At 39.8% G+C, this 18,418-nt stretch overlaps 1 protein-coding gene and 1 long non-coding RNA gene across 3 annotated transcripts in view; one reads left to right on the top strand and one right to left on the bottom strand.

Moving 5' to 3' along the window:
- Positions 1–9,918, bottom strand: part of col2a1a (collagen, type II, alpha 1a) — a 51,228-nt gene extending 41,310 nt beyond the window's left edge. Inside the window, exons 1-18 of one of the 2 annotated variants that reach the window (XM_034172848.1) lie at positions 9,615–9,918; positions 7,577–7,783; positions 6,335–6,351; positions 6,160–6,192; positions 5,498–5,530; positions 5,195–5,248; positions 4,758–4,850; positions 3,854–3,931; positions 3,466–3,510; positions 3,284–3,337; positions 2,858–2,911; positions 2,416–2,469; positions 2,257–2,310; positions 975–1,028; positions 794–838; positions 575–628; positions 451–495; positions 262–315 (exon numbers count right to left, since the gene is read on the bottom strand). In XM_034172848.1, coding sequence (XP_034028739.1) covers positions 262–315; positions 451–495; positions 575–628; positions 794–838; positions 975–1,028; positions 2,257–2,310; positions 2,416–2,469; positions 2,858–2,911; positions 3,284–3,337; positions 3,466–3,510; positions 3,854–3,931; positions 4,758–4,850; positions 5,195–5,248; positions 5,498–5,530; positions 6,160–6,192; positions 6,335–6,351; positions 7,577–7,783; positions 9,615–9,708 — 1,122 coding nt within the window. In that variant the 5' untranslated portion in view covers positions 9,709–9,918. The remainder of the gene's footprint in view (positions 1–261; positions 316–450; positions 496–574; positions 629–793; positions 839–974; positions 1,029–2,256; positions 2,311–2,415; positions 2,470–2,857; positions 2,912–3,283; positions 3,338–3,465; positions 3,511–3,853; positions 3,932–4,757; positions 4,851–5,194; positions 5,249–5,497; positions 5,531–6,159; positions 6,193–6,334; positions 6,352–7,576; positions 7,784–9,614) is intronic. The other variant, XM_034172849.1, reaches the window with a different exon arrangement.
- Positions 1–18,418, top strand: part of LOC117512698 — a 589,105-nt gene that overhangs the window by 569,712 nt on the left and 975 nt on the right. The gene's annotated exons all lie outside the window — the stretch shown is intronic.

Raw genomic sequence — 18,418 nt, 5'->3', positions numbered from 1 at the left:
AGAAGTATGTGATGTAATACACAACCCACAGTCAAATAAATTACTATAATTCAGTTATGACAAACAGCAGCGGTAAGAATTTATGGGAAATTATGTGATTTATGCCAATTATTGGGAGAAAATTGATGATCTTTCTGAAAAAGAATTAATTCAATGAGGGATGAGCAAAATGTTGAAGTTTAGATACCCGAAAGTGTTAATTCTTCATATCATTTTTCAAAGAAAATTGCGATAATGAAGATTAGATGTCTCAGAGCCTACCTTGGCTCCTGGGGATCCTGGGAAACCAGGAGCTCCAGCAGGACCAACAGGCCCCTGTAGACAGGAAAACATCTTCAGATTTTGGATCATGTCTCAACATTTGGTAGAAGCATTAATAAAGACTATAAATTATTCAGGAAAAGGCATTAATTGTGGTAAACTAGAATTGTTGTTGAAACTTATACATACAGGTGGACCAGCAGGACCAGGCAAACCATCATTTCCGCGAGCACCCTGAGGGATTCAAAGATGTGATACAGTGTCAGTTGAGGACTAACAGTTAAAAGAAATGATCATTTTCATTGGTACTTACTGCAGCTCCAGAAGCTCCAGGACGTCCCCGCTCTCCAGGTAAACCCCGTGGGCCCTGTGAGAGACAAATGCCATCAGTTCATGCTCTAAAACAAATAGCCTGAATGTGTTCACGGCTATATAGACACTAGGTCATATGATCATATCACTGAACTGGAATTGTCCATCAAAATGAACAATTTTGTTCTTGTTTTATGATTGAAAACTATTTTAATCTCACCATGGGACCAGGAGCACCGTTCTCACCAGGAGCACCCGCCTCACCCTAAAGACAACAGAAGCGTTAAGTGGACTTAAACTACAAAATATTTTTTAGCATTTGACAATTTTTCTTTTATAATTGAATTATCTAATTTATTTTGGAAACTATAGTAATATTATACAAAATATGTTGTTGTTACCTTGGCTCCTGCTGCACCAGTCTCTCCCTTGGCTCCATCCAGACCAGAATGACCCTACAGACAAACATGACATCAAAAAAAATAAAAAAATAAAAAAAATAAGCCTAGGATTTACATTGTGTTTTAACATAAATAAAATAAAATAAAATGATATAATTCTGGTTCTTGACTCACAGGATTTAAGATTCTTTGAGTGTTTTGACACGTAACTTTAAATTTCTCAAAGCTGTGAATATACATGTTTCACTACAAAGAGCTTCTTCAAGTTAAAAGTTATCTGTCCGTGGTGCTGATCGGAGATGGAATACATCATAAAGTAGAATGTAAATGGACTGACACCTGTTTTAGGTGTTAAAAATGCCCAAATATCACTGAAAAAATGTTGGAAAAACACAAGACAATATTTTATAGACTTGAACTGCTAAAAACACTGCTCTGGCCTCTGGATGACAACCACCCAGGGAGACAGCAGGTCTGTCTCCACCTCCCAAAAGCAGCCATCAATTACCCAGAGCCAGATAACATGGGTGTCCCCTTGGCCTTTTTCCAGGTGCTGGGCCCTCAGCGCTGAGATGGCCACAGTGTTGTAACTGATGTTTCCTCACAATTTGAGTCTGCCGAAGGAACTGTTTGTTTGACACAAAGTCATTCTAGTGACACACAAAGGATCCTCTGGAGACACAAAATACCAAAAACATCCAGTTGTCACCTTAGGACACCGGTTAGTGTCCAGATCTCACAACTGTATAAACTACATAGTCTTACTGTATCAGTGAACTGTTGAAGATTTCATTATATAATTGTATTTTATGTATGAGTCAACAGTCAGAGCTTTTACTTTACTACCTTGAATTGTAGTTCTTCCTGACTTGTTTGTGACCATTTTACTTAAACCTACATTCTCAAACCAAGCACTGGAAAATCTTATGAGTTTCAGGTATTTCTACACCTCATCAAAATAAAATAGAATAAGGAAAAAATGAAATTCTTTAGATCCTCACATGGGTGCACCAGCAAATAAAGTTAGACTGAATGTAGCAAAACAAAGATCAAAATCCAGTCACTATTATTTGGTGGGGGGTTTCCTCCCCCTTTAACATTTGGAGATAGGTTTTCCTTTTGCCAGGTCTTTCTGTTTTCTCTTTATGACATCACATAGGGATTAAAGCCAAAATTCTGACTGTCTGTTGCAGAGGTGGTTAGTCAGTATTTCCCTGGTGGAAGAATGCACTTCCTGAGCGCACCTTCTAGTTTCGTTGAACAATGAACTGGGAACACTCACTCTGTGTCCTTTGATTCCAGGGAGGCCAGGAGTTCCTGGGAAACCGCGAGCTCCCTGAAATAATAATAATAATAATAATAATAATAATAACAAAGCACTTTTCATTTCTATCAACAACTGATATCAATATAAATAACGCATTAATCACTGCTCACTCACCTGAGGCCCTGCAGATCCACGTTCACCAGGTTTTCCAGGTTTGCCAGGATCACCCTAGAAACAAACAGGAAGTGGAAGACGCATTTGTTAATATGTCATAATCATAAATCATTAGTGATATGATGAGATGTAATTACAATCCAGTGTGCTGTAATGCTTCTTGGTTACATGGCAAGGTGGGGTGGGATTATTTCCATCAGTGTCATTAGAAGATCAACAACGCCCCCTAGTGGAATATACAGGGTGCATACTTGGTTGCATCTATGCTGGCATAAATCAAGACATTTTTATAAGATATTTGAGATAATTAATAGGAATTTTTACACCAGATTGTGGATTGGGGTCATTGGGAAAGGTTTTGTGATAGTTTTTGTGCTTACACTTATAGATGGATGTCAGGAGGGCATGATATACTCCTATGCACAGAGATCTTGACACTTACATCACTTCCTGATTTTCCAGCAGGTCCAGGTGGCCCACGAGGTCCCATTGGTCCCTGTCACAGAGCAATGCAAGATATAATTTAGGGATGGATGCCCACATGTCCTTGATAGTCTTGTGAGGCTCAGTGAAAAAGACTGGCTTCCCAGTGTCCACCTGTGCAATCAAAATCTCAGCAGCACTGCAAAATCCAGTTGATCTGATCTGAAAACTATCTTATCAAAGATCCTGTGATCTAAAACTACAATCAGTATCAATGAAAATGAACTTATGCGGCATCTATTAGGCAATTTTTACACAGTGGTTTTCTTGAAGCTACTGGGAAACCTAAAACACTACAACAAAATGTGAAAAAAGAGAGAGAAAACAGTCTGAAATCAGTCTATTAATAATAGTGATGTATTCTAGGACAGTTATTTGTTCTTACAGCTGAACCAGGCTCTCCAGTTTCTCCAGGACTACCTTGGAAACCCTGAGGTCCCTACAGTTGCAAATAACAACACAAAATATAAGTATTTAGCTTTTTTATGTCAACAAATCTACATATTTCTGCATTAGCTGATTAATAAAATCACCAATTTGGTTGTGATTTACTGTATATATACTTACAGGAGCTCCACTAGGCCCAGGAGGACCACGGGGACCCATCGGACCCTACAAGTTGCATGGAAAAGTTGTTATACTGGTGTATTTTTCTAACACACTAAGATTAAAAAAAAAAAAAAACTTGGTCAAGACAGCAACCTGACAATGCTTTTCTAGGCCTAACATTTGAATATTCATTTGCGCTTGTTAAAGTATTCCACCACAAGGTGGCCGCATTTCAAACCTGTATACAAGCATGCACGTTTTATGTCTGCTTGTTTTTTTTAACCATTTCTTTGAAACAGCCACTTTAGTGAGAGGACAAATGTTGGTAAAGAGTTTGTCATCTTACAACTCGTACTTGTAGACACCCCAAAATGTGCAGTACTCTCTCTGCTCCCTCAGGACTTACCATCGGCCCTTGCATCACTCCCATCTGTGCACCGCCGGCCTTCTCGTCAAATCCTCCAGACATCTGAGCAGCAAAGTTCTGCAAACACACAAAACAGAGACAGTAAGCCATCACATTTACCCTGTTTGAGCACAAAGGTGTTGACTAAAGGGCCATTTTATACGACAGTATGTTCATAATACCTGGTAGCTCGGCTAAAATACAGACAGAAATGTGGCTAATTTATACACCTGCTCCCAAAGGCATTTTTTTAAATCATAAAATCTTTCTGAAACATATTTTCTGAGTGCAGATTTGATTTGGGTAAGTGTTTCTTTGTTTTCCCCTCCAGGTAAATGTGGACGTGCATGTATATTGGTCTATATACATTTTTTAACAAACGTGATTTTTAGATTGTGTGATGTGACCTGGGATTTATATTGTGAATAAGAACAAGTAAATCTGCGTTACAGGCTTGGCTGGGGAAGTAAATGTGAAGCACCATTGAAAAGCACTTTGAGCATGGAAAACCCTATAGAAATGCAGTTCTTCTTCTTCTTCTTCTTCTTCTTCTTCTTCTTCTTCTTCTTCTTCTTCTTCAGAAAAAGGTCCAAAGGCCCATTGATGCTTGTCCCCAGATTCAGTAGCCTTAAACAGATGACAGCCGACGGCTCCTCCTGGACGGGACGCCAGTCTGATGCAGGTCACTCCTTCAGCCAAGGCCAGTACCCATTTAGTGGTGGATGGACTTAGACAATGCAGATGATATGTCTTGTCAAATGACGTGGACTAGTAGCCTGACCGGGAATTGAAGCCAGGTCTACATTTTGACAGTCCAACTCCTTAACCTATTGTGAGTTAATTCCTGAAGAGGAAATGATGATGACCCATTAAATGCTACAGTGATTTGGTTCTGTAAACTCACCCCTCCGAGTCCTGGTGGTCCCGGTGGTCCAGGTGGTCCGGGGTTACCTGGTGTCCCAGGCTCACCATCTCTGCCTCGGGGTCCAGGATTTCCCTAGGGAAAAAGGGACAGGAATCTTTTCTGTAAGTCACCAGCAACTGTGAGAGCTGAAGACAGTTTCAGAGCAGAAACTCCAAATCAGACAAGTGCAGATTGTGACAGAACAACTGAGCAGAACAACCTCCACTGATTTTATCTTGTTACGTACACTATATAATTTTAGTCATAGCCTGCAAGGTGCATGAGACAGTTAGGACATCAATATCTATTCCCCTTAAAATAAAGGGCTCTAGTACTTGACTCATAATTGTACTGAATGCATAAAGTACTCACAGTGAGTCACCTCATTACTCCTTCAAAAAGATGACACTTATTTCAGTTAGTGCACAGTCTCTCACCTTATCACCTTTAGCGCCAGACTCTCCACGTGGTCCCTGTTCACCTGGGGGGCCCTGTGAAAATAAAGATGTGCTTCAACAAGACTCCTCTTATAAGTAAAAATGCTACAAAATCACATAATTCTGCATCAGAAAATGGAAGAATGTAATATATATATATATATATATATATATATATATAGAGAGAGAGAGAGAGAGAGAGAGAGAGAGAGAGAGAGAGAGAGATAGAATAATAATTATAGACATATTTTTGCAAACATTTTAAATAACCATAATAATTTGAATTTTAAAAAGTATATTTACCATAGGGCCTGCTGGTCCTCTTGGTCCTACAACCTGCAAAAAAGGTGAAAATAAAGTTTCTGTCACATTTCTGCTGTTGTTAACATGAATACTTTTGTTAATTACAGGCCTATTTGTTATGCTTTGTCAGATTGTGCCGGTTTCTGAATAGTTCAAGTAAGACCAAGACATTCCAGACTCTACAGACACATCCTGATGAGGATTTTGTTTGACAGGACTGTGTTTGCTAAAAACGTCACCTCCTCTTAACCTCTCTTTCACCAAACTTTGTTCTTCTGCCATGTGGAGTTGGTGGGACACTGCTGAGAGGACCTAAGAGGATTTGATTGGGTTCATTACATTTGAGGAATGTATGTTTTGTTTCAGACAGTGTACGTCCAGGAAGACAATGTCTCGGTCATTTCTTATCAGTGAATTTTGCTACTCAAGCATATTCATGTTTCTGCATAAGAAAATGTGGGATGGCAACAAACCAAGGATTTATTTTTAGAACTTGTGAAAACCTTTAAATCAACAGATGCGTTAAAAAATGTCAACAGCTTAAACCAAAAAATGGGAACCGATAATGATCCACCATCAAATAAGTGGAGCAGAATAGCCTATAGTGGGTTCATGCTATGGTGCGATAGTTTTATTCACAGCTGTAGAAGATTCACACTTACATCAGCAATCTCTCCTGGTTCACCTTTCTGGCCCTGATTTAATCAAACAAAGAAGTAACATGAGGGACCGGTTGCACAAACATCTTTACGCTCCAGATTTTCCAAGATACATACTCCCAAATACTTTTTGAACGTGTGTGTGGATGAGTATTTCAAGCCCAGAAACACTGCTCACCTTAGCACCAAATGACTCTGATGATGTAGAAGAACAGATGAAGGAAAAGAAAGAACATCCATGTTAAAAGTGGTAAATTTCAAGATATTGTAATTGACGATGAATTCTAATAATATGAAGATACCGTTTCACCAAACCCGAAGGTTAACGAACTAATCCAGATTCTATTAATGGTGAAATGTGATCAAGAGAAAGCTTAAGCAGAAGCAGAAGCACTGGCTTGGAGATGAGAAAGAAGTGACTGGATGTGATCATTATGACCACAAATATAAAAGTAAGAAACGCAAGCATCCTGGTAGACATTGCAGTAGCCGATGTTTAGTTGTAAATTAGCAAAATAGTGACAGGATGTCATTCTTTTATCTAAAGTTAAAGTTATCTATAGTTATCTATAGTTGGAATAAATTAAGTCATCTTAAACCTAGTCTATTTCTGATGTCATAGTGACATCAATAATCACTAGTATGTTTTCATTAAAGAAATAATATCATAAATATCATTGTATCTATGACTTATTTGTATAAAGTTTCTTAAGCTACCTCAGAAACATGTTGGCTGTTCTCAATAGCTGTGATGGTGTCAACATGACTACTGGAAGACTTTGTCCACCATCAGATAGAGAATCAGTCAGTCAATCGATTAGTTGGAGCTCAGTCTAATTCACACGCCCGGTGTTGTAGGTTTCATCTCAGTCATGCTTCAGGATTAGCAGAAGTGTCTCAATGTGTTATGGTGGCCATTTCGTCCATCTCATGAGCCATCTATCTCCACATGAAATGGATGGAGTGAGATGGTCTTAAGAATGCTGTTTGAAGGTCACTTTGGAATAGGGAACATCAGGTGCTGAACAAGACCTTGAAATCAGTCTTTTATTTGTTAGTATGACCAAAACAAATGTTCACCTCACTGAGTCTGGTCTGCTTGGCGTTTCTTCCCGTAATCAGAAAACACCCCACTGAGCTTTTCCGTAACTGCTGCTAACAATGTGCTTGCTCAAAGGGTGGGTAAAGTTTAAATCTAGCTTGTGTAGCACCTTGGGGCAACTTTTGCTGTATAAATAAACTGAACTGTAACTTAATCAAATCAGATTCTTGAGTAACAAAAGGTTTGGAAATCACACAAATTGAAGAGAATCGATATTATTCTAAATCATAGGCAGTTCCATATTCAAAGTGTCAGAGTGAGATAAAGCCAAGCTACTGAGTAATTTATTTATGGGTGTGTGAATAAATAAATTACAACCAGTGATGACAGTGGCATCAGTGAGGCAGATGGGACAGCACTCTCCAGATGGGATGAGAGGGTTGGCACACTCTTTGATCTCCTCGCAGATTATCTCATCGCACAGAACTGCTCCGCTGTCACACACACAGATGCGACACGGCTCTGGCTTCCATACGTCCTTATCATTATACTGCTGGCCCTCCTGGTTGCAACCACCTGCCTCCTCTGCGGTGGCCAGCAGGGGGAAGGTGGGGGGGGGGGGGGTTGCAAAGACCAAAAGCATTATGGGAAAACAGGTTGGACATGAAGATGGTTAAGAATTCACAGTGTTGCAGAATGGCAGGGTGTTATCAAGAAAAGGTCAAGTTGTTTTAAGAAAGGTTGGGAAGTGGTAAGAAGAGGATGTAAGGGGGCAAGGGGCGGGGCACAGAAGTGGGAGGAGCCATGGTCATATTGGGGGGTAACATGGAAGAGTGAGAGGAAGAAGGAGAAAGACAAATGTTATCCAGCTTCAAACTGAGGTGCTGAACACTGAGTAAAATAGCGCAAACATAAAAAAAATGCATAACTTGTGTTAAACTAAACAGTGTCATAAAGTGAGATATAACATTTCATACTGAAACTCAGGTTCTTGCTCAAAATTCAGAATTACAATCAGTAAAATTGTAATAGTAGGCTACAATATGGCCAGATTTTGCTGTTATTTTATTGTTACCATAGAATTACCCAAAAGCACACTTGGCACATAAAATTTTAGCATCATGGGCAAATGCAACAAAAATAGAGTAAGAAAAATGGCAGCTTGGAATGCAAACATTCACAGGTACGTCTGAAGGTCAGCTTGTATGAATAAACCTCTCTTACAGAAACACGATGCCCCAGTGGGCAGGGTCCTGTGTAAACCTCAGGATCTGTCGAGTGCCAGTTCACACACTTTGGACCATTAAGAATAAATGGTTTGTTTAATTTCAAAAGCGTACAGTCAGTACTCGTACTTATTTTTGATTTTTTTTTTTATTATTATTTATTTTGTGAGATTGACTCAGAGCACATACACTACTGATAAATTAGACAAATCCTGGCATTTGAGTAAGTTTTTTTTTCCTTTCCTTTTTTATTTAAAGTTGAAAAATGGCAGGAGAATGACGGACATAAGAACTTAACATAGTGAAGCTCACATTAACATACCGGTAAAAATGCAGCAATATACTCATCATCTGTTCACATGATGAAAACTTCCAACAGCCAAGTCCCACGGCAGAGGACTGCTGTTATAATTTATTTTGGATTTTTGCTTGGGGCCACTACAGCGAATCCGATATGGATCCTTATGTTGATTTGGCATAAGTTTACCCCAAATATCCTACTTGATGAAATTCCAGATGTAGAAGGAGAGTGAAGCGCAGGTGGCTTCAAACTGGGCACTTTCTCATTGGGCATAACTAACCACTTGTGCCAAGGTGCTGCCATAGGTTTTCATTATTATGCATGTCTTAAAAACTAATTGCTTTTCAAATTGCTCCAATTATTTCAGTTGAAAAGTCTGGATTGTGTTAAACTCTAGACCCAAAAGGAAACAGTGTACCACTTAGGTATTGCATAAAAAAAGAAAGGCATGCATGGGTGTTCAGGTAGTCTTGGCAGCCTACAAAGGAGCTCTGTCAAGCAGACCTGTGGCTGCAAACAGAAAAAAACTTAGCAAACACAGGAAGGCAGAAGGACATAGGTGAGGAACAAACGGGGACTTGTTCACCTTTTCCTCCATCCCACAAAGATGAGCTTTTCATCGCCATCACCTTAACATTTACATACACCATCCAAAAGAATACACTGTAAATGATGTAAGAGCGTCATAACAAAAAAGGACATCCTGGTTCTAAACTGGCAATAACTGGACCGAATACTGAGATGTGCTTCTCAGTGGGCACCACGAGAGTGTCATTTACTTCATGTATTCTCCACTATTCTTTTGTAGCACGTCTTAGAAGAATGCTGACAACGTTAATAGAATGAAAACCCCAGTTTTCTGCAAGTATCAAGAAAACAGGCAACTTACGGTCATCCTCTTCCTGACACCTGACCACGGATAGCAAAACAACTTGGGATGCTACAAGTAGCACAACAGTCCTTGAGTCCACAAAGCTGAACATGTCTAAATATTAGACATGCAGGAGCTCGGGTGAAAAATTGAAGTGATGGAGGAGACCTGGATTCCAGTCAGTGGTCTAAGTGTGCTTTCCCAGAGACTTACGGCACCATGCAGTCAGACTCTCCAAACTCTAAGTGGAATCCAATGCGGGGCCCCAGCCGGCACTCTGCACCCACCACGTCAGGGCAAGGGGCAGTTTTATGTCCACAGTGCCTTGTATGGATCTTCGTATATTCCAAAATGCCAGTCCTTCCCCCAGACCCCCTGTCAAGTTGAAACCTGAACCTCATCTCCCTCCCCTCCATCTAGCAGCATCTACTCTCCCATGGGTTAAAAAAAACCCCAAGCCCACCTTCCTCCTTTGACCTGCTTGACCTAGTCAAGAAATGTACCTCATTTTCACATTAAAAAGTGACATAAAGAAACGTAACTGCAATGGAGTCACTGGAATTAAGAAATATAATCCACAAACTGACTTGAAAGATCATATGAGGGGCACAATACTGTATGACTAAACAAAACAAACACATATCTGTGCCAGTTAGATAACAATACCTAGACAGACAGACAGTCAGACAGATAGACAGACAGACAGACAGATAGATAGATAGATAGATAGATAGATAGATAGATAGATAGATAGATAGATAGATAGATAGATAGATAGATAGATAGATAGATAGATAGATAGATAGATAGATAGATAGATAGATAGACAGCCACTTTCAAAAGTGTTACGATATAGTATAGTATGAGTGTTGATTAACTGAGTTTATATAATGGCGGAATGGGTCCTTGGCATTTGATTGGTGCTTTGTATGTCATGTGACATGGATGATTCATCCCATTTGTGCTGCGTTGCATTTAGTGTGCAATTTGGTCCCATACGTTTTGTACCATTGCACGCTGCGACCAGCACCCACGGTTTCTGAAATGGGGACACAAAAGAAAAAGTCTGAAACCTGTCTTTTCGGTTTGGATGCAGACATTTGACAAAATGTGAAATCCCCAAAATACATAATTCTGTTGAACTTGAGTAAACAAATTGTCACTTGGATTTAATTAAATGTTTCAGCATTATGTCACATCTAGGTGTATATGTGTACCTATCACATTTATTTGAGCAATGTGCCTATAACACAATTTATTTTACCTTCATAGCAACATTCCACAAAAAAACAAGGCACAGATGTCAATCCTGTCTATTGTGAGGCTGAGCCAGTGGTGGAAGGCTGATGAAATGTCAATGTGATCTTTATCATGTACCTCTCTGGTACATACAACCAGGTGAGTGAGCTTAAAAAGGAGCCTTTGTCAAGTGGGGTAGCACAGTAATTTCAGGGCTGTGATCCGTGAAAAAGCACTTTTCATTCCAACTGAAGTAAAGGAAGATATCAACCCTCCATCTCATCCTTGAAAGCACCAAGTCCAAGAATAGTTTGGATTATTTTTTTAACAGATTGAACATCACAGATGAAAATAAAAGCAGATTCCCTTATCATGATTGTTTGAGGAAATTAATACATATATGTGTCCAGCACAACCTTTGATACTCAACCCCCACCCTGCCCCAAGAAATATGAATTACATCCTCAAATCCTGTATTACATCCCCAAATAAGAATTTGTTGAGCTGGTATGGAAAATGTTTTTACACACACACACACACACACACACACACACACACACACACACACACACACACACACACACACACACACACACACACACACACACACACACACACACACACACACACACACACATATATATATATATGCATATTGCCTTTGGCAATGACAATTTCTACACACGTATATACACGCGTATATACACTCAACAAAAATATAAACGCAACACTTTTGGTTTTGCTCCCATTTTGTATGAGATGAACTCAAAGATCTAAAACTTTTTCCACATACAAAATATCACCATTTTCCTCAAATATTGTTCACAAACCAGTCTAAATCTGTGATAGTGAGCACTTCTCCTTTGCTGAGATAATCCATCCCACCTCACAGGTGTGCCATATCAAGATGCTGATTAGACACCATGATTAGTGCACAGGTGTGCCTTAGACTGCCCACAATAAAAGGCCACTCTGAAAGGTGCAGTTTTATCACACAGCACAATGCCGCAGATGTCACAAGATTTGAGGGAGCGTGCAATTGGCATGCTGACAGCAGGAATGTCAACCAGAGCTGTTGCTCGTGTATTGAATGTTCATTTCTCTACCATAAGCCATCTCCAAAGGCGTTTCAGAGAATTTGGCAGTACATCCAACCAGCCTCACAACCGCAGACCACGTGTAACCACACCAGCCCAGGACCTCCACATCCAGCATGTTCACCTCCAAGATCGTCTCAGACCAGCCACTCGGACAGCTGCTGAAACAATCGGTTTGCATAACCAAAGAATTTCTGCACAAACTGTCAGATACCGTCTCAAGGAAGCTCATCTGCATGCTCGTTGTCCTCATCGGGGTCTCGACCTGACTCCAGTTCGTCGTCGTAACCGACTTGAGTGGGCAAATGCTCACATTCGCTGGCGTTTGGCACATTGGAGAGGTGTTCTCTTCACGGATGAATCCCGGTTCACACTGTCCAGGGCAGATGGCAGACAGCGTGTGTGGCGTCGTGTGGGTGAGCGGTTTTCTGATGTCAATGTTGTGGATCAAGTGGCCCATGGTGGCGGTGGGGTTATGGTATGGGCAGGCATCTGTTATGGACGAAGAACACAGGTGCATTTTATTGATGGCATTTTGAATGCACAGAGATACCGTGACGAGATCCTGAGGCCCATTGTTGTGCCATACATCCAAGAACATCACCTCATGTTTCAGCAGGATAATGCACAGCCCCATGTTGCAAGGATCTGTACACAATTCTTGGAAGCTGAAAATGTCCCAGTTCTTGCATGGCCGGCATACTCACCGGACATGTCACCCATTGAGCATGTTTGGGATGCTCTGGACCGGCGTATATGACAGCGCGTACCAGTTCCTGCCAATATCCAGCAACTTCGCACAGCCATTGAAGAGGAGTGGACCAACATTCCATAGGCCACAGTTGACAACCTGATCAACTCTATGCGAAGGAGATGTGTTGCACTGCATGAGGCAAATGGTGGTCACACCAGATACTGACTGGTATCCCCCCCCAATAAAACAAAACTGCACCTTTCAGAGTGGCCTTTTATTGTAGACAGTCTAAGGCACACCTGTGCACTAATCATGGTGTCTAATCAGCATCTTGGTATGGCACACCTGTGAGGTGGGATGGATTATCTCAGCAAAGGAGAAGTGCTCACTATCACAGATTTAGACTGGTTTGTGAACAATATTTGAAGAAAATGGTGATATTGTGTATGTGGAAAAAGTTTTAGATCTTTGAGTTCATCTCATACAAAATGGGAGCAAAACCAAAAGTGTCGCGTTTATATTTTTGTTTAGTATACATACATATATATATATATATATATATATATATATATATATATATATATATATATATATATATATATATATATATATTTGAATCGGTGTGTAACTTTGCAAAAACAATGTCGGACTCTGTTGTTTTCTCTGGGCCCCTCCCCAATCAGACCGGGAGTGACATGTTTAGCCGCATGTTCTCCTTGAATTGCTGGCTGTCTGAGTGGTGTCCAAAAAATGAGGTGGGCTTCATTGATAATTGGCAAAGCTTCTGGGGAAAACCTGGTCTTGTTAGGAGAGACGGCATCCATCCCACTTTAGAGGGAGCAGCTCTCATTTCTAGAAATCTGGCCAATTTTTTGGGATCCTCCAAACTGTGACTGTCTAGCGTTGGGACCAGGAGGCAGAGCTGTGGTCTTATACACCTCTCTGCAGCTTCTCTCCCCCTGCCACCCCCCTATTACCCCATCCCCGTAGAGACGGTGCCTGCTCCCAGACCACCAATAACTAGCAAAAATCTATTTAAGCATAAAAATTCAAAAAGAAAAAATAATATAGCACCTTCAATTGCACCACAGACTAAAACAGTTAAATGTGGTCTATTAAACATTAGGTCTCTTTCTTCTAAGTCCCTGTTGGTAAATGATATAATAATTGATCAACGTATTGATTTATTCTGCCTAACAGAAACTTGGTTACAGCAGGATGAATATGTTAGTTTAAATGAGTCAACACCCCCGAGTCACACTAACTGTCAGAATGCTCGTAGCACGGGCCGGGGCGGAGGATTAGCAGCAATCTTCCATTCCAGCTTATTAATTAATCAAAAACCTAGACAGAGCTTTAATTCATTTGAAAGCTTGTCTCTTAGTCTTGTCCATCCAAATTGGAAGTCCCAAAAACCAGTTTTATTTGTTATTATCTATCGTCCACCTGGTCGTTACTGTGAGTTTCTCTGTGAATTTTCAGACCTTTTGTCTGACTTAGTGCTTAGCTCAGATAAGATAATTATAGTGGGCGATTTTAACATCCACACAGATGCTGAGAATGACAGCCTCAACACTGCATTTAATCTATTATTAGACTCTATCGGCTTTGCTCAAAAAGTAAATGAGTCCACCCACCACTTTAATCATATTTTAGATCTTGTTCTGACTTATGGTATGGAAATAGAAGACTTAACAGTATTCCCTGAAAACTCCCTTTTGTCTGATCATTTTTTAATAACATTTACATTTACCCTGATGGACTACCCTGCAGTGGGGAATAAGTTTCATTACACTAGAAGTCTTTCAGAAAGCGCTGTAACTAGGTTTAAGGATATGATTCCTTCTTTATGTTCTCTAATGTCATATACCAACACAGTGCAGAGTAGCTACCTAAACTCTGTAAGGGAGTTAGAGTATCTTGTCAATAGTTTTACATCCTCATTGAAGACAACTTTGGATGCTGTAGCTCCTCTGAAAAAGAGAGCTTTAAATCAGAAGTGTCTGACTCCGTGGTATAACTCACAAACTCGTAGCTTAAAGCAGATAACCCGTAAGTTGGAGAGGAAATGGCGTCTCACTAATTTAGAAGATCTTCACTTAGCCTGGAAAAAGAGTTTGTTGCTCTATAAGAAAGCCCTTCGTGAAGCTAGGACATCTTTCTACTCATCACTAATTGAAGAAAATAAGAACAACCCCAGGTTTCTTTTCAGCACTGTAGCCAGGCTGACAAAGAGTCAGAGCTCTATTGAGCTGAGTATTCCATTAACTTTAACTAGTAATGACTTCATGACTTTCTTTGCTAACAAAATTTTGACTATTAGAGAAAAAATTACTCATAACCATCCCAAAGATGTATCGTTATCTTTGGCTGCTTTCAGTGATGCCGGTATTTGGTTAGACTCTTTCTCTCCGATTGTTCTGTCTGAGTTATTTTCATTAGTTACTTCATCCAAACCATCAACATGCTTATTAGACCCCATTCCTGCCAGGCTGCTCAAGGAAGTCCTACCATTATTTAATGCTTCAATCTTAAATATGATCAATCTATCTTTGTTAGTTGGTTATGTACCACAGGCCTTTAAGGTGGCAGTAATTAAACCATTACTTAAAAAGCCATCACTTGACCCAGCTATCTTAGCTAATTATAGGCCAATCTCCAACCTTCCTTTTCTCTCAAAGATTCTTGAGAGGGTAGTTGTAAAACAGCTAACTGATCACCTGCAGAGGAATGGTCTATTTGAAGAGTTTCAGTCAGGTTTTAGAATTCATCATAGTACAGAAACAGCATTAGTGAAGGTTACAAATGATCTTCTTATGGCTTCGGACAGTGGACTTATCTCTGTGCTTGTTCTGTTGGACCTCAGTGCTGCTTTTGATACTGTTGACCATAAAATTTTATTACAGAGATTAGAGCATGTCATAGGTATTAAAGGCATTGCGCTGCGGTGGTTTGAATCATATTTGTCTAATAGATTACAGTTTGTTCATGTAAATGGGGAATCTTCTTCACAGACTAAAGTTAATTATGGAGTTCCACAAGGTTCTGTGCTAGGACCAATTTTATTCACTTTATACATGCTTCCCTTGGGCAGTATTATTAGACGGTATTGCTTAAATTTTCATTGTTACGCAGATGATACCCAGCTTTATCTATCCATGAAGCCAGAGGATACGCACCAATTAGCTAAACTGCAGGATTGTCTTACAGACATAAAGACATGGATGACCTCTAATTTCCTGCTTTTAAACTCAGATAAAACTGAAGTTATTGTACTTGGCCCCACAAATCTTAGAAGCATGGTGTCTAACCAGATCGTTACTCTGGATGGCATTTCCCTGACCTCTAGTAATACTGTGAGAAATCTTGGAGTTATTTTTGATCAGGATATGTCATTCAAAGCGCATATTAAACAAATATGTAGGACTGCCTTTTTGCATTTACGCAATATCTCTAAAATCAGAAAGGTCTTGTCTCAGAGTGATGCTGAAAAACTAATTCATGCATTTGTTTCCTCTAGGCTGGACTATTGTAATTCATTATTATCAGGTTGTCCTAAAAGTTCCCTAAAAAGCCTTCAGTTGGTTCAGAATGCTGCAGCTAGAGTACTGACGGGGACTAGCAGGAGAGAGCATATCTCACCCGTGTTGGCCTCCCTTCATTGGCTTCCTGTTAATGCTAGAATAGAATTTAAAATTCTTCTTCTTACTTATAAGGTTTTGAATAATCAGGTCCCATCTTATCTTAGGGACCTCGTAGTACCATATTACCCCATTAGAGCGCTTCGCTCTCAGACTGCGGGCTTACTTGTAGTTCCTAGGGTTTGTAAGAGTAGAATGGGAGGCAGAGCCTTCAGCTTTCAGGCTCCTCTCCTGTGGAACCAGCTCCCAATTCAGATCAGGGAGACAGATACCCTCTCTACTTTTAAGATTAGGCTTAAAACTTTCCTTTTCGCTAAGGCTTATAGTTAGGGCTGGATCGGGTGACCCTGGACCATCCCTTGGTTATGTTGCTTTAGACGTAGACTGTGTTTCATAATTATTGTATGGCCTTGCCTTGCAATGTGGAGCGCCTTGGGGCAACTGTTTGTTGTGATTTGGCGCTATACAAGAAAAAAGTTGATTGATTGATTGATATTTGCATATTGCCTTTGGCAGTGACAATTTCTACACACATGTATATACACGCGTATATATACACATGTATATACATGTGTGTGTATATATACAACCCAAGCAGAGGGAAAAAAATATGGACTCACTCAATTCTGAGGAATAAATGATGGAATCACCCTGTAAATTTTCATCCCCAAAACTAACACCTGATTGATCAGGTGTTAGTTTTGTTCATCAACCAGATCTGCTCGTTAGTCTACATCTAAAAAGGAGTGATCACACTTTGGAGAGCTGTTGCACCAAGTGGACTGACATAAATCATGGCTCCAACACGAGAGATGTCAATTGAAACAAAGGAGAGGATTATCAAACTCTTAAAAGAGGGTAAATCATCACGCAGTGTTGCAAAAGATGTTGGTTGTTCACAGTCAGCTGTGTCTAAACTCTGGACCAAATACAAACAACATGGGAAGGTTGTTAAAGGCAAACATACTGGTAGACCAAGGAAGACATCAAAGCGTCAAGACAGAAAACTTAAAGCAATATGTCTCAAAAATTGAAAATGCACAACAAAACAAATGAGGAATGAATGGGAGGAAACTGGAGTCAACGTATGTGACCGAACTGTAAGAAACTGCCTAAAGGAAATGGGATTTACACACAGAAAAGCTAAACGAAAGCCATCATTAACACCTAAACAGAAAAAAACAAGGTTACAATGGGCTAAGGAAAAGCAGTCGTGGACTGTGAATGACTGGATGAAAGTCATATTCAGTGATGAATCTCGAATCTGCATTGGGCAAGGTGATGATGCTGGAACTTTTGTTTGGTGCCGTTCCAATGAGATTTATAAAGATGACTGCCTGAAGAGAACATATAAATTTCCACAGTCATTGATGATATGCGGCTGCATGTCAAGTAAAGGCACTGGGGAGATGGCTGTCATTACATCATCAATAAATGCACAAGTTTACGTTGATATTTTGGACACTTTTCTTATCCCATCAATTGAAAGGATGTTTGGGGATGATGAAATCATTTTTCAAGATGATAATGCATCTTGCCATAGAGCGAAAACTGTGAAAACATTCCTTGCAAAAAGACACATAGGGTCAATGTCATGGCCTGCAAATAGTCCGGATCTTAATCCAATTGAAAATCTTTGGTGGAAGTTGAAGAAAATGGTCCATGACAAGGCTCTAACCTGCAAAGCTGATCTGGCAACAGCAATCAGAGAAAGTTGGAGCCAGATTGATGAAGAATACTGTTTGTCACTCATTAAGTCCATGCCTCAGAGACTGCAAGCTGTTATAAAAGCCAGAGGTGGTGCAACAAAATACTAGTGATGTGTTGGAGCGTTCTTTTGTTTTTCATGATTCCATAATTTTTTTCCTCAGAATTGAGTGAGTCCATATTTTTTTCCCTCTGCTTGGTCTAAAAAAGTAACCGTTACTGACTGCCACAATTTTTTTTCCTGATTTCTTATAGTGTTTCTTAAAGCCAGAAAGTTGCCATTTGAAATGACTTTAGTTTTGTGTCATGTCTGTCATCTGCTTTTTTCTACAAAATTAAACAACTGAATGAACATCCTCCGAGGCCGGTGATTCCATAATTTTTGCCATTAGTTTTATATATATATATATATATATATATATATATATATATATATATATATAG

The sequence above is a fragment of the Thalassophryne amazonica genome, chromosome 6 (genome assembly GCF_902500255.1).
Source record: "Thalassophryne amazonica chromosome 6, fThaAma1.1, whole genome shotgun sequence".
NCBI lineage: Eukaryota > Metazoa > Chordata > Actinopteri > Batrachoidiformes > Batrachoididae > Thalassophryne > Thalassophryne amazonica.
This window is presented reverse-complemented; position numbering and strand designations above follow the sequence as displayed.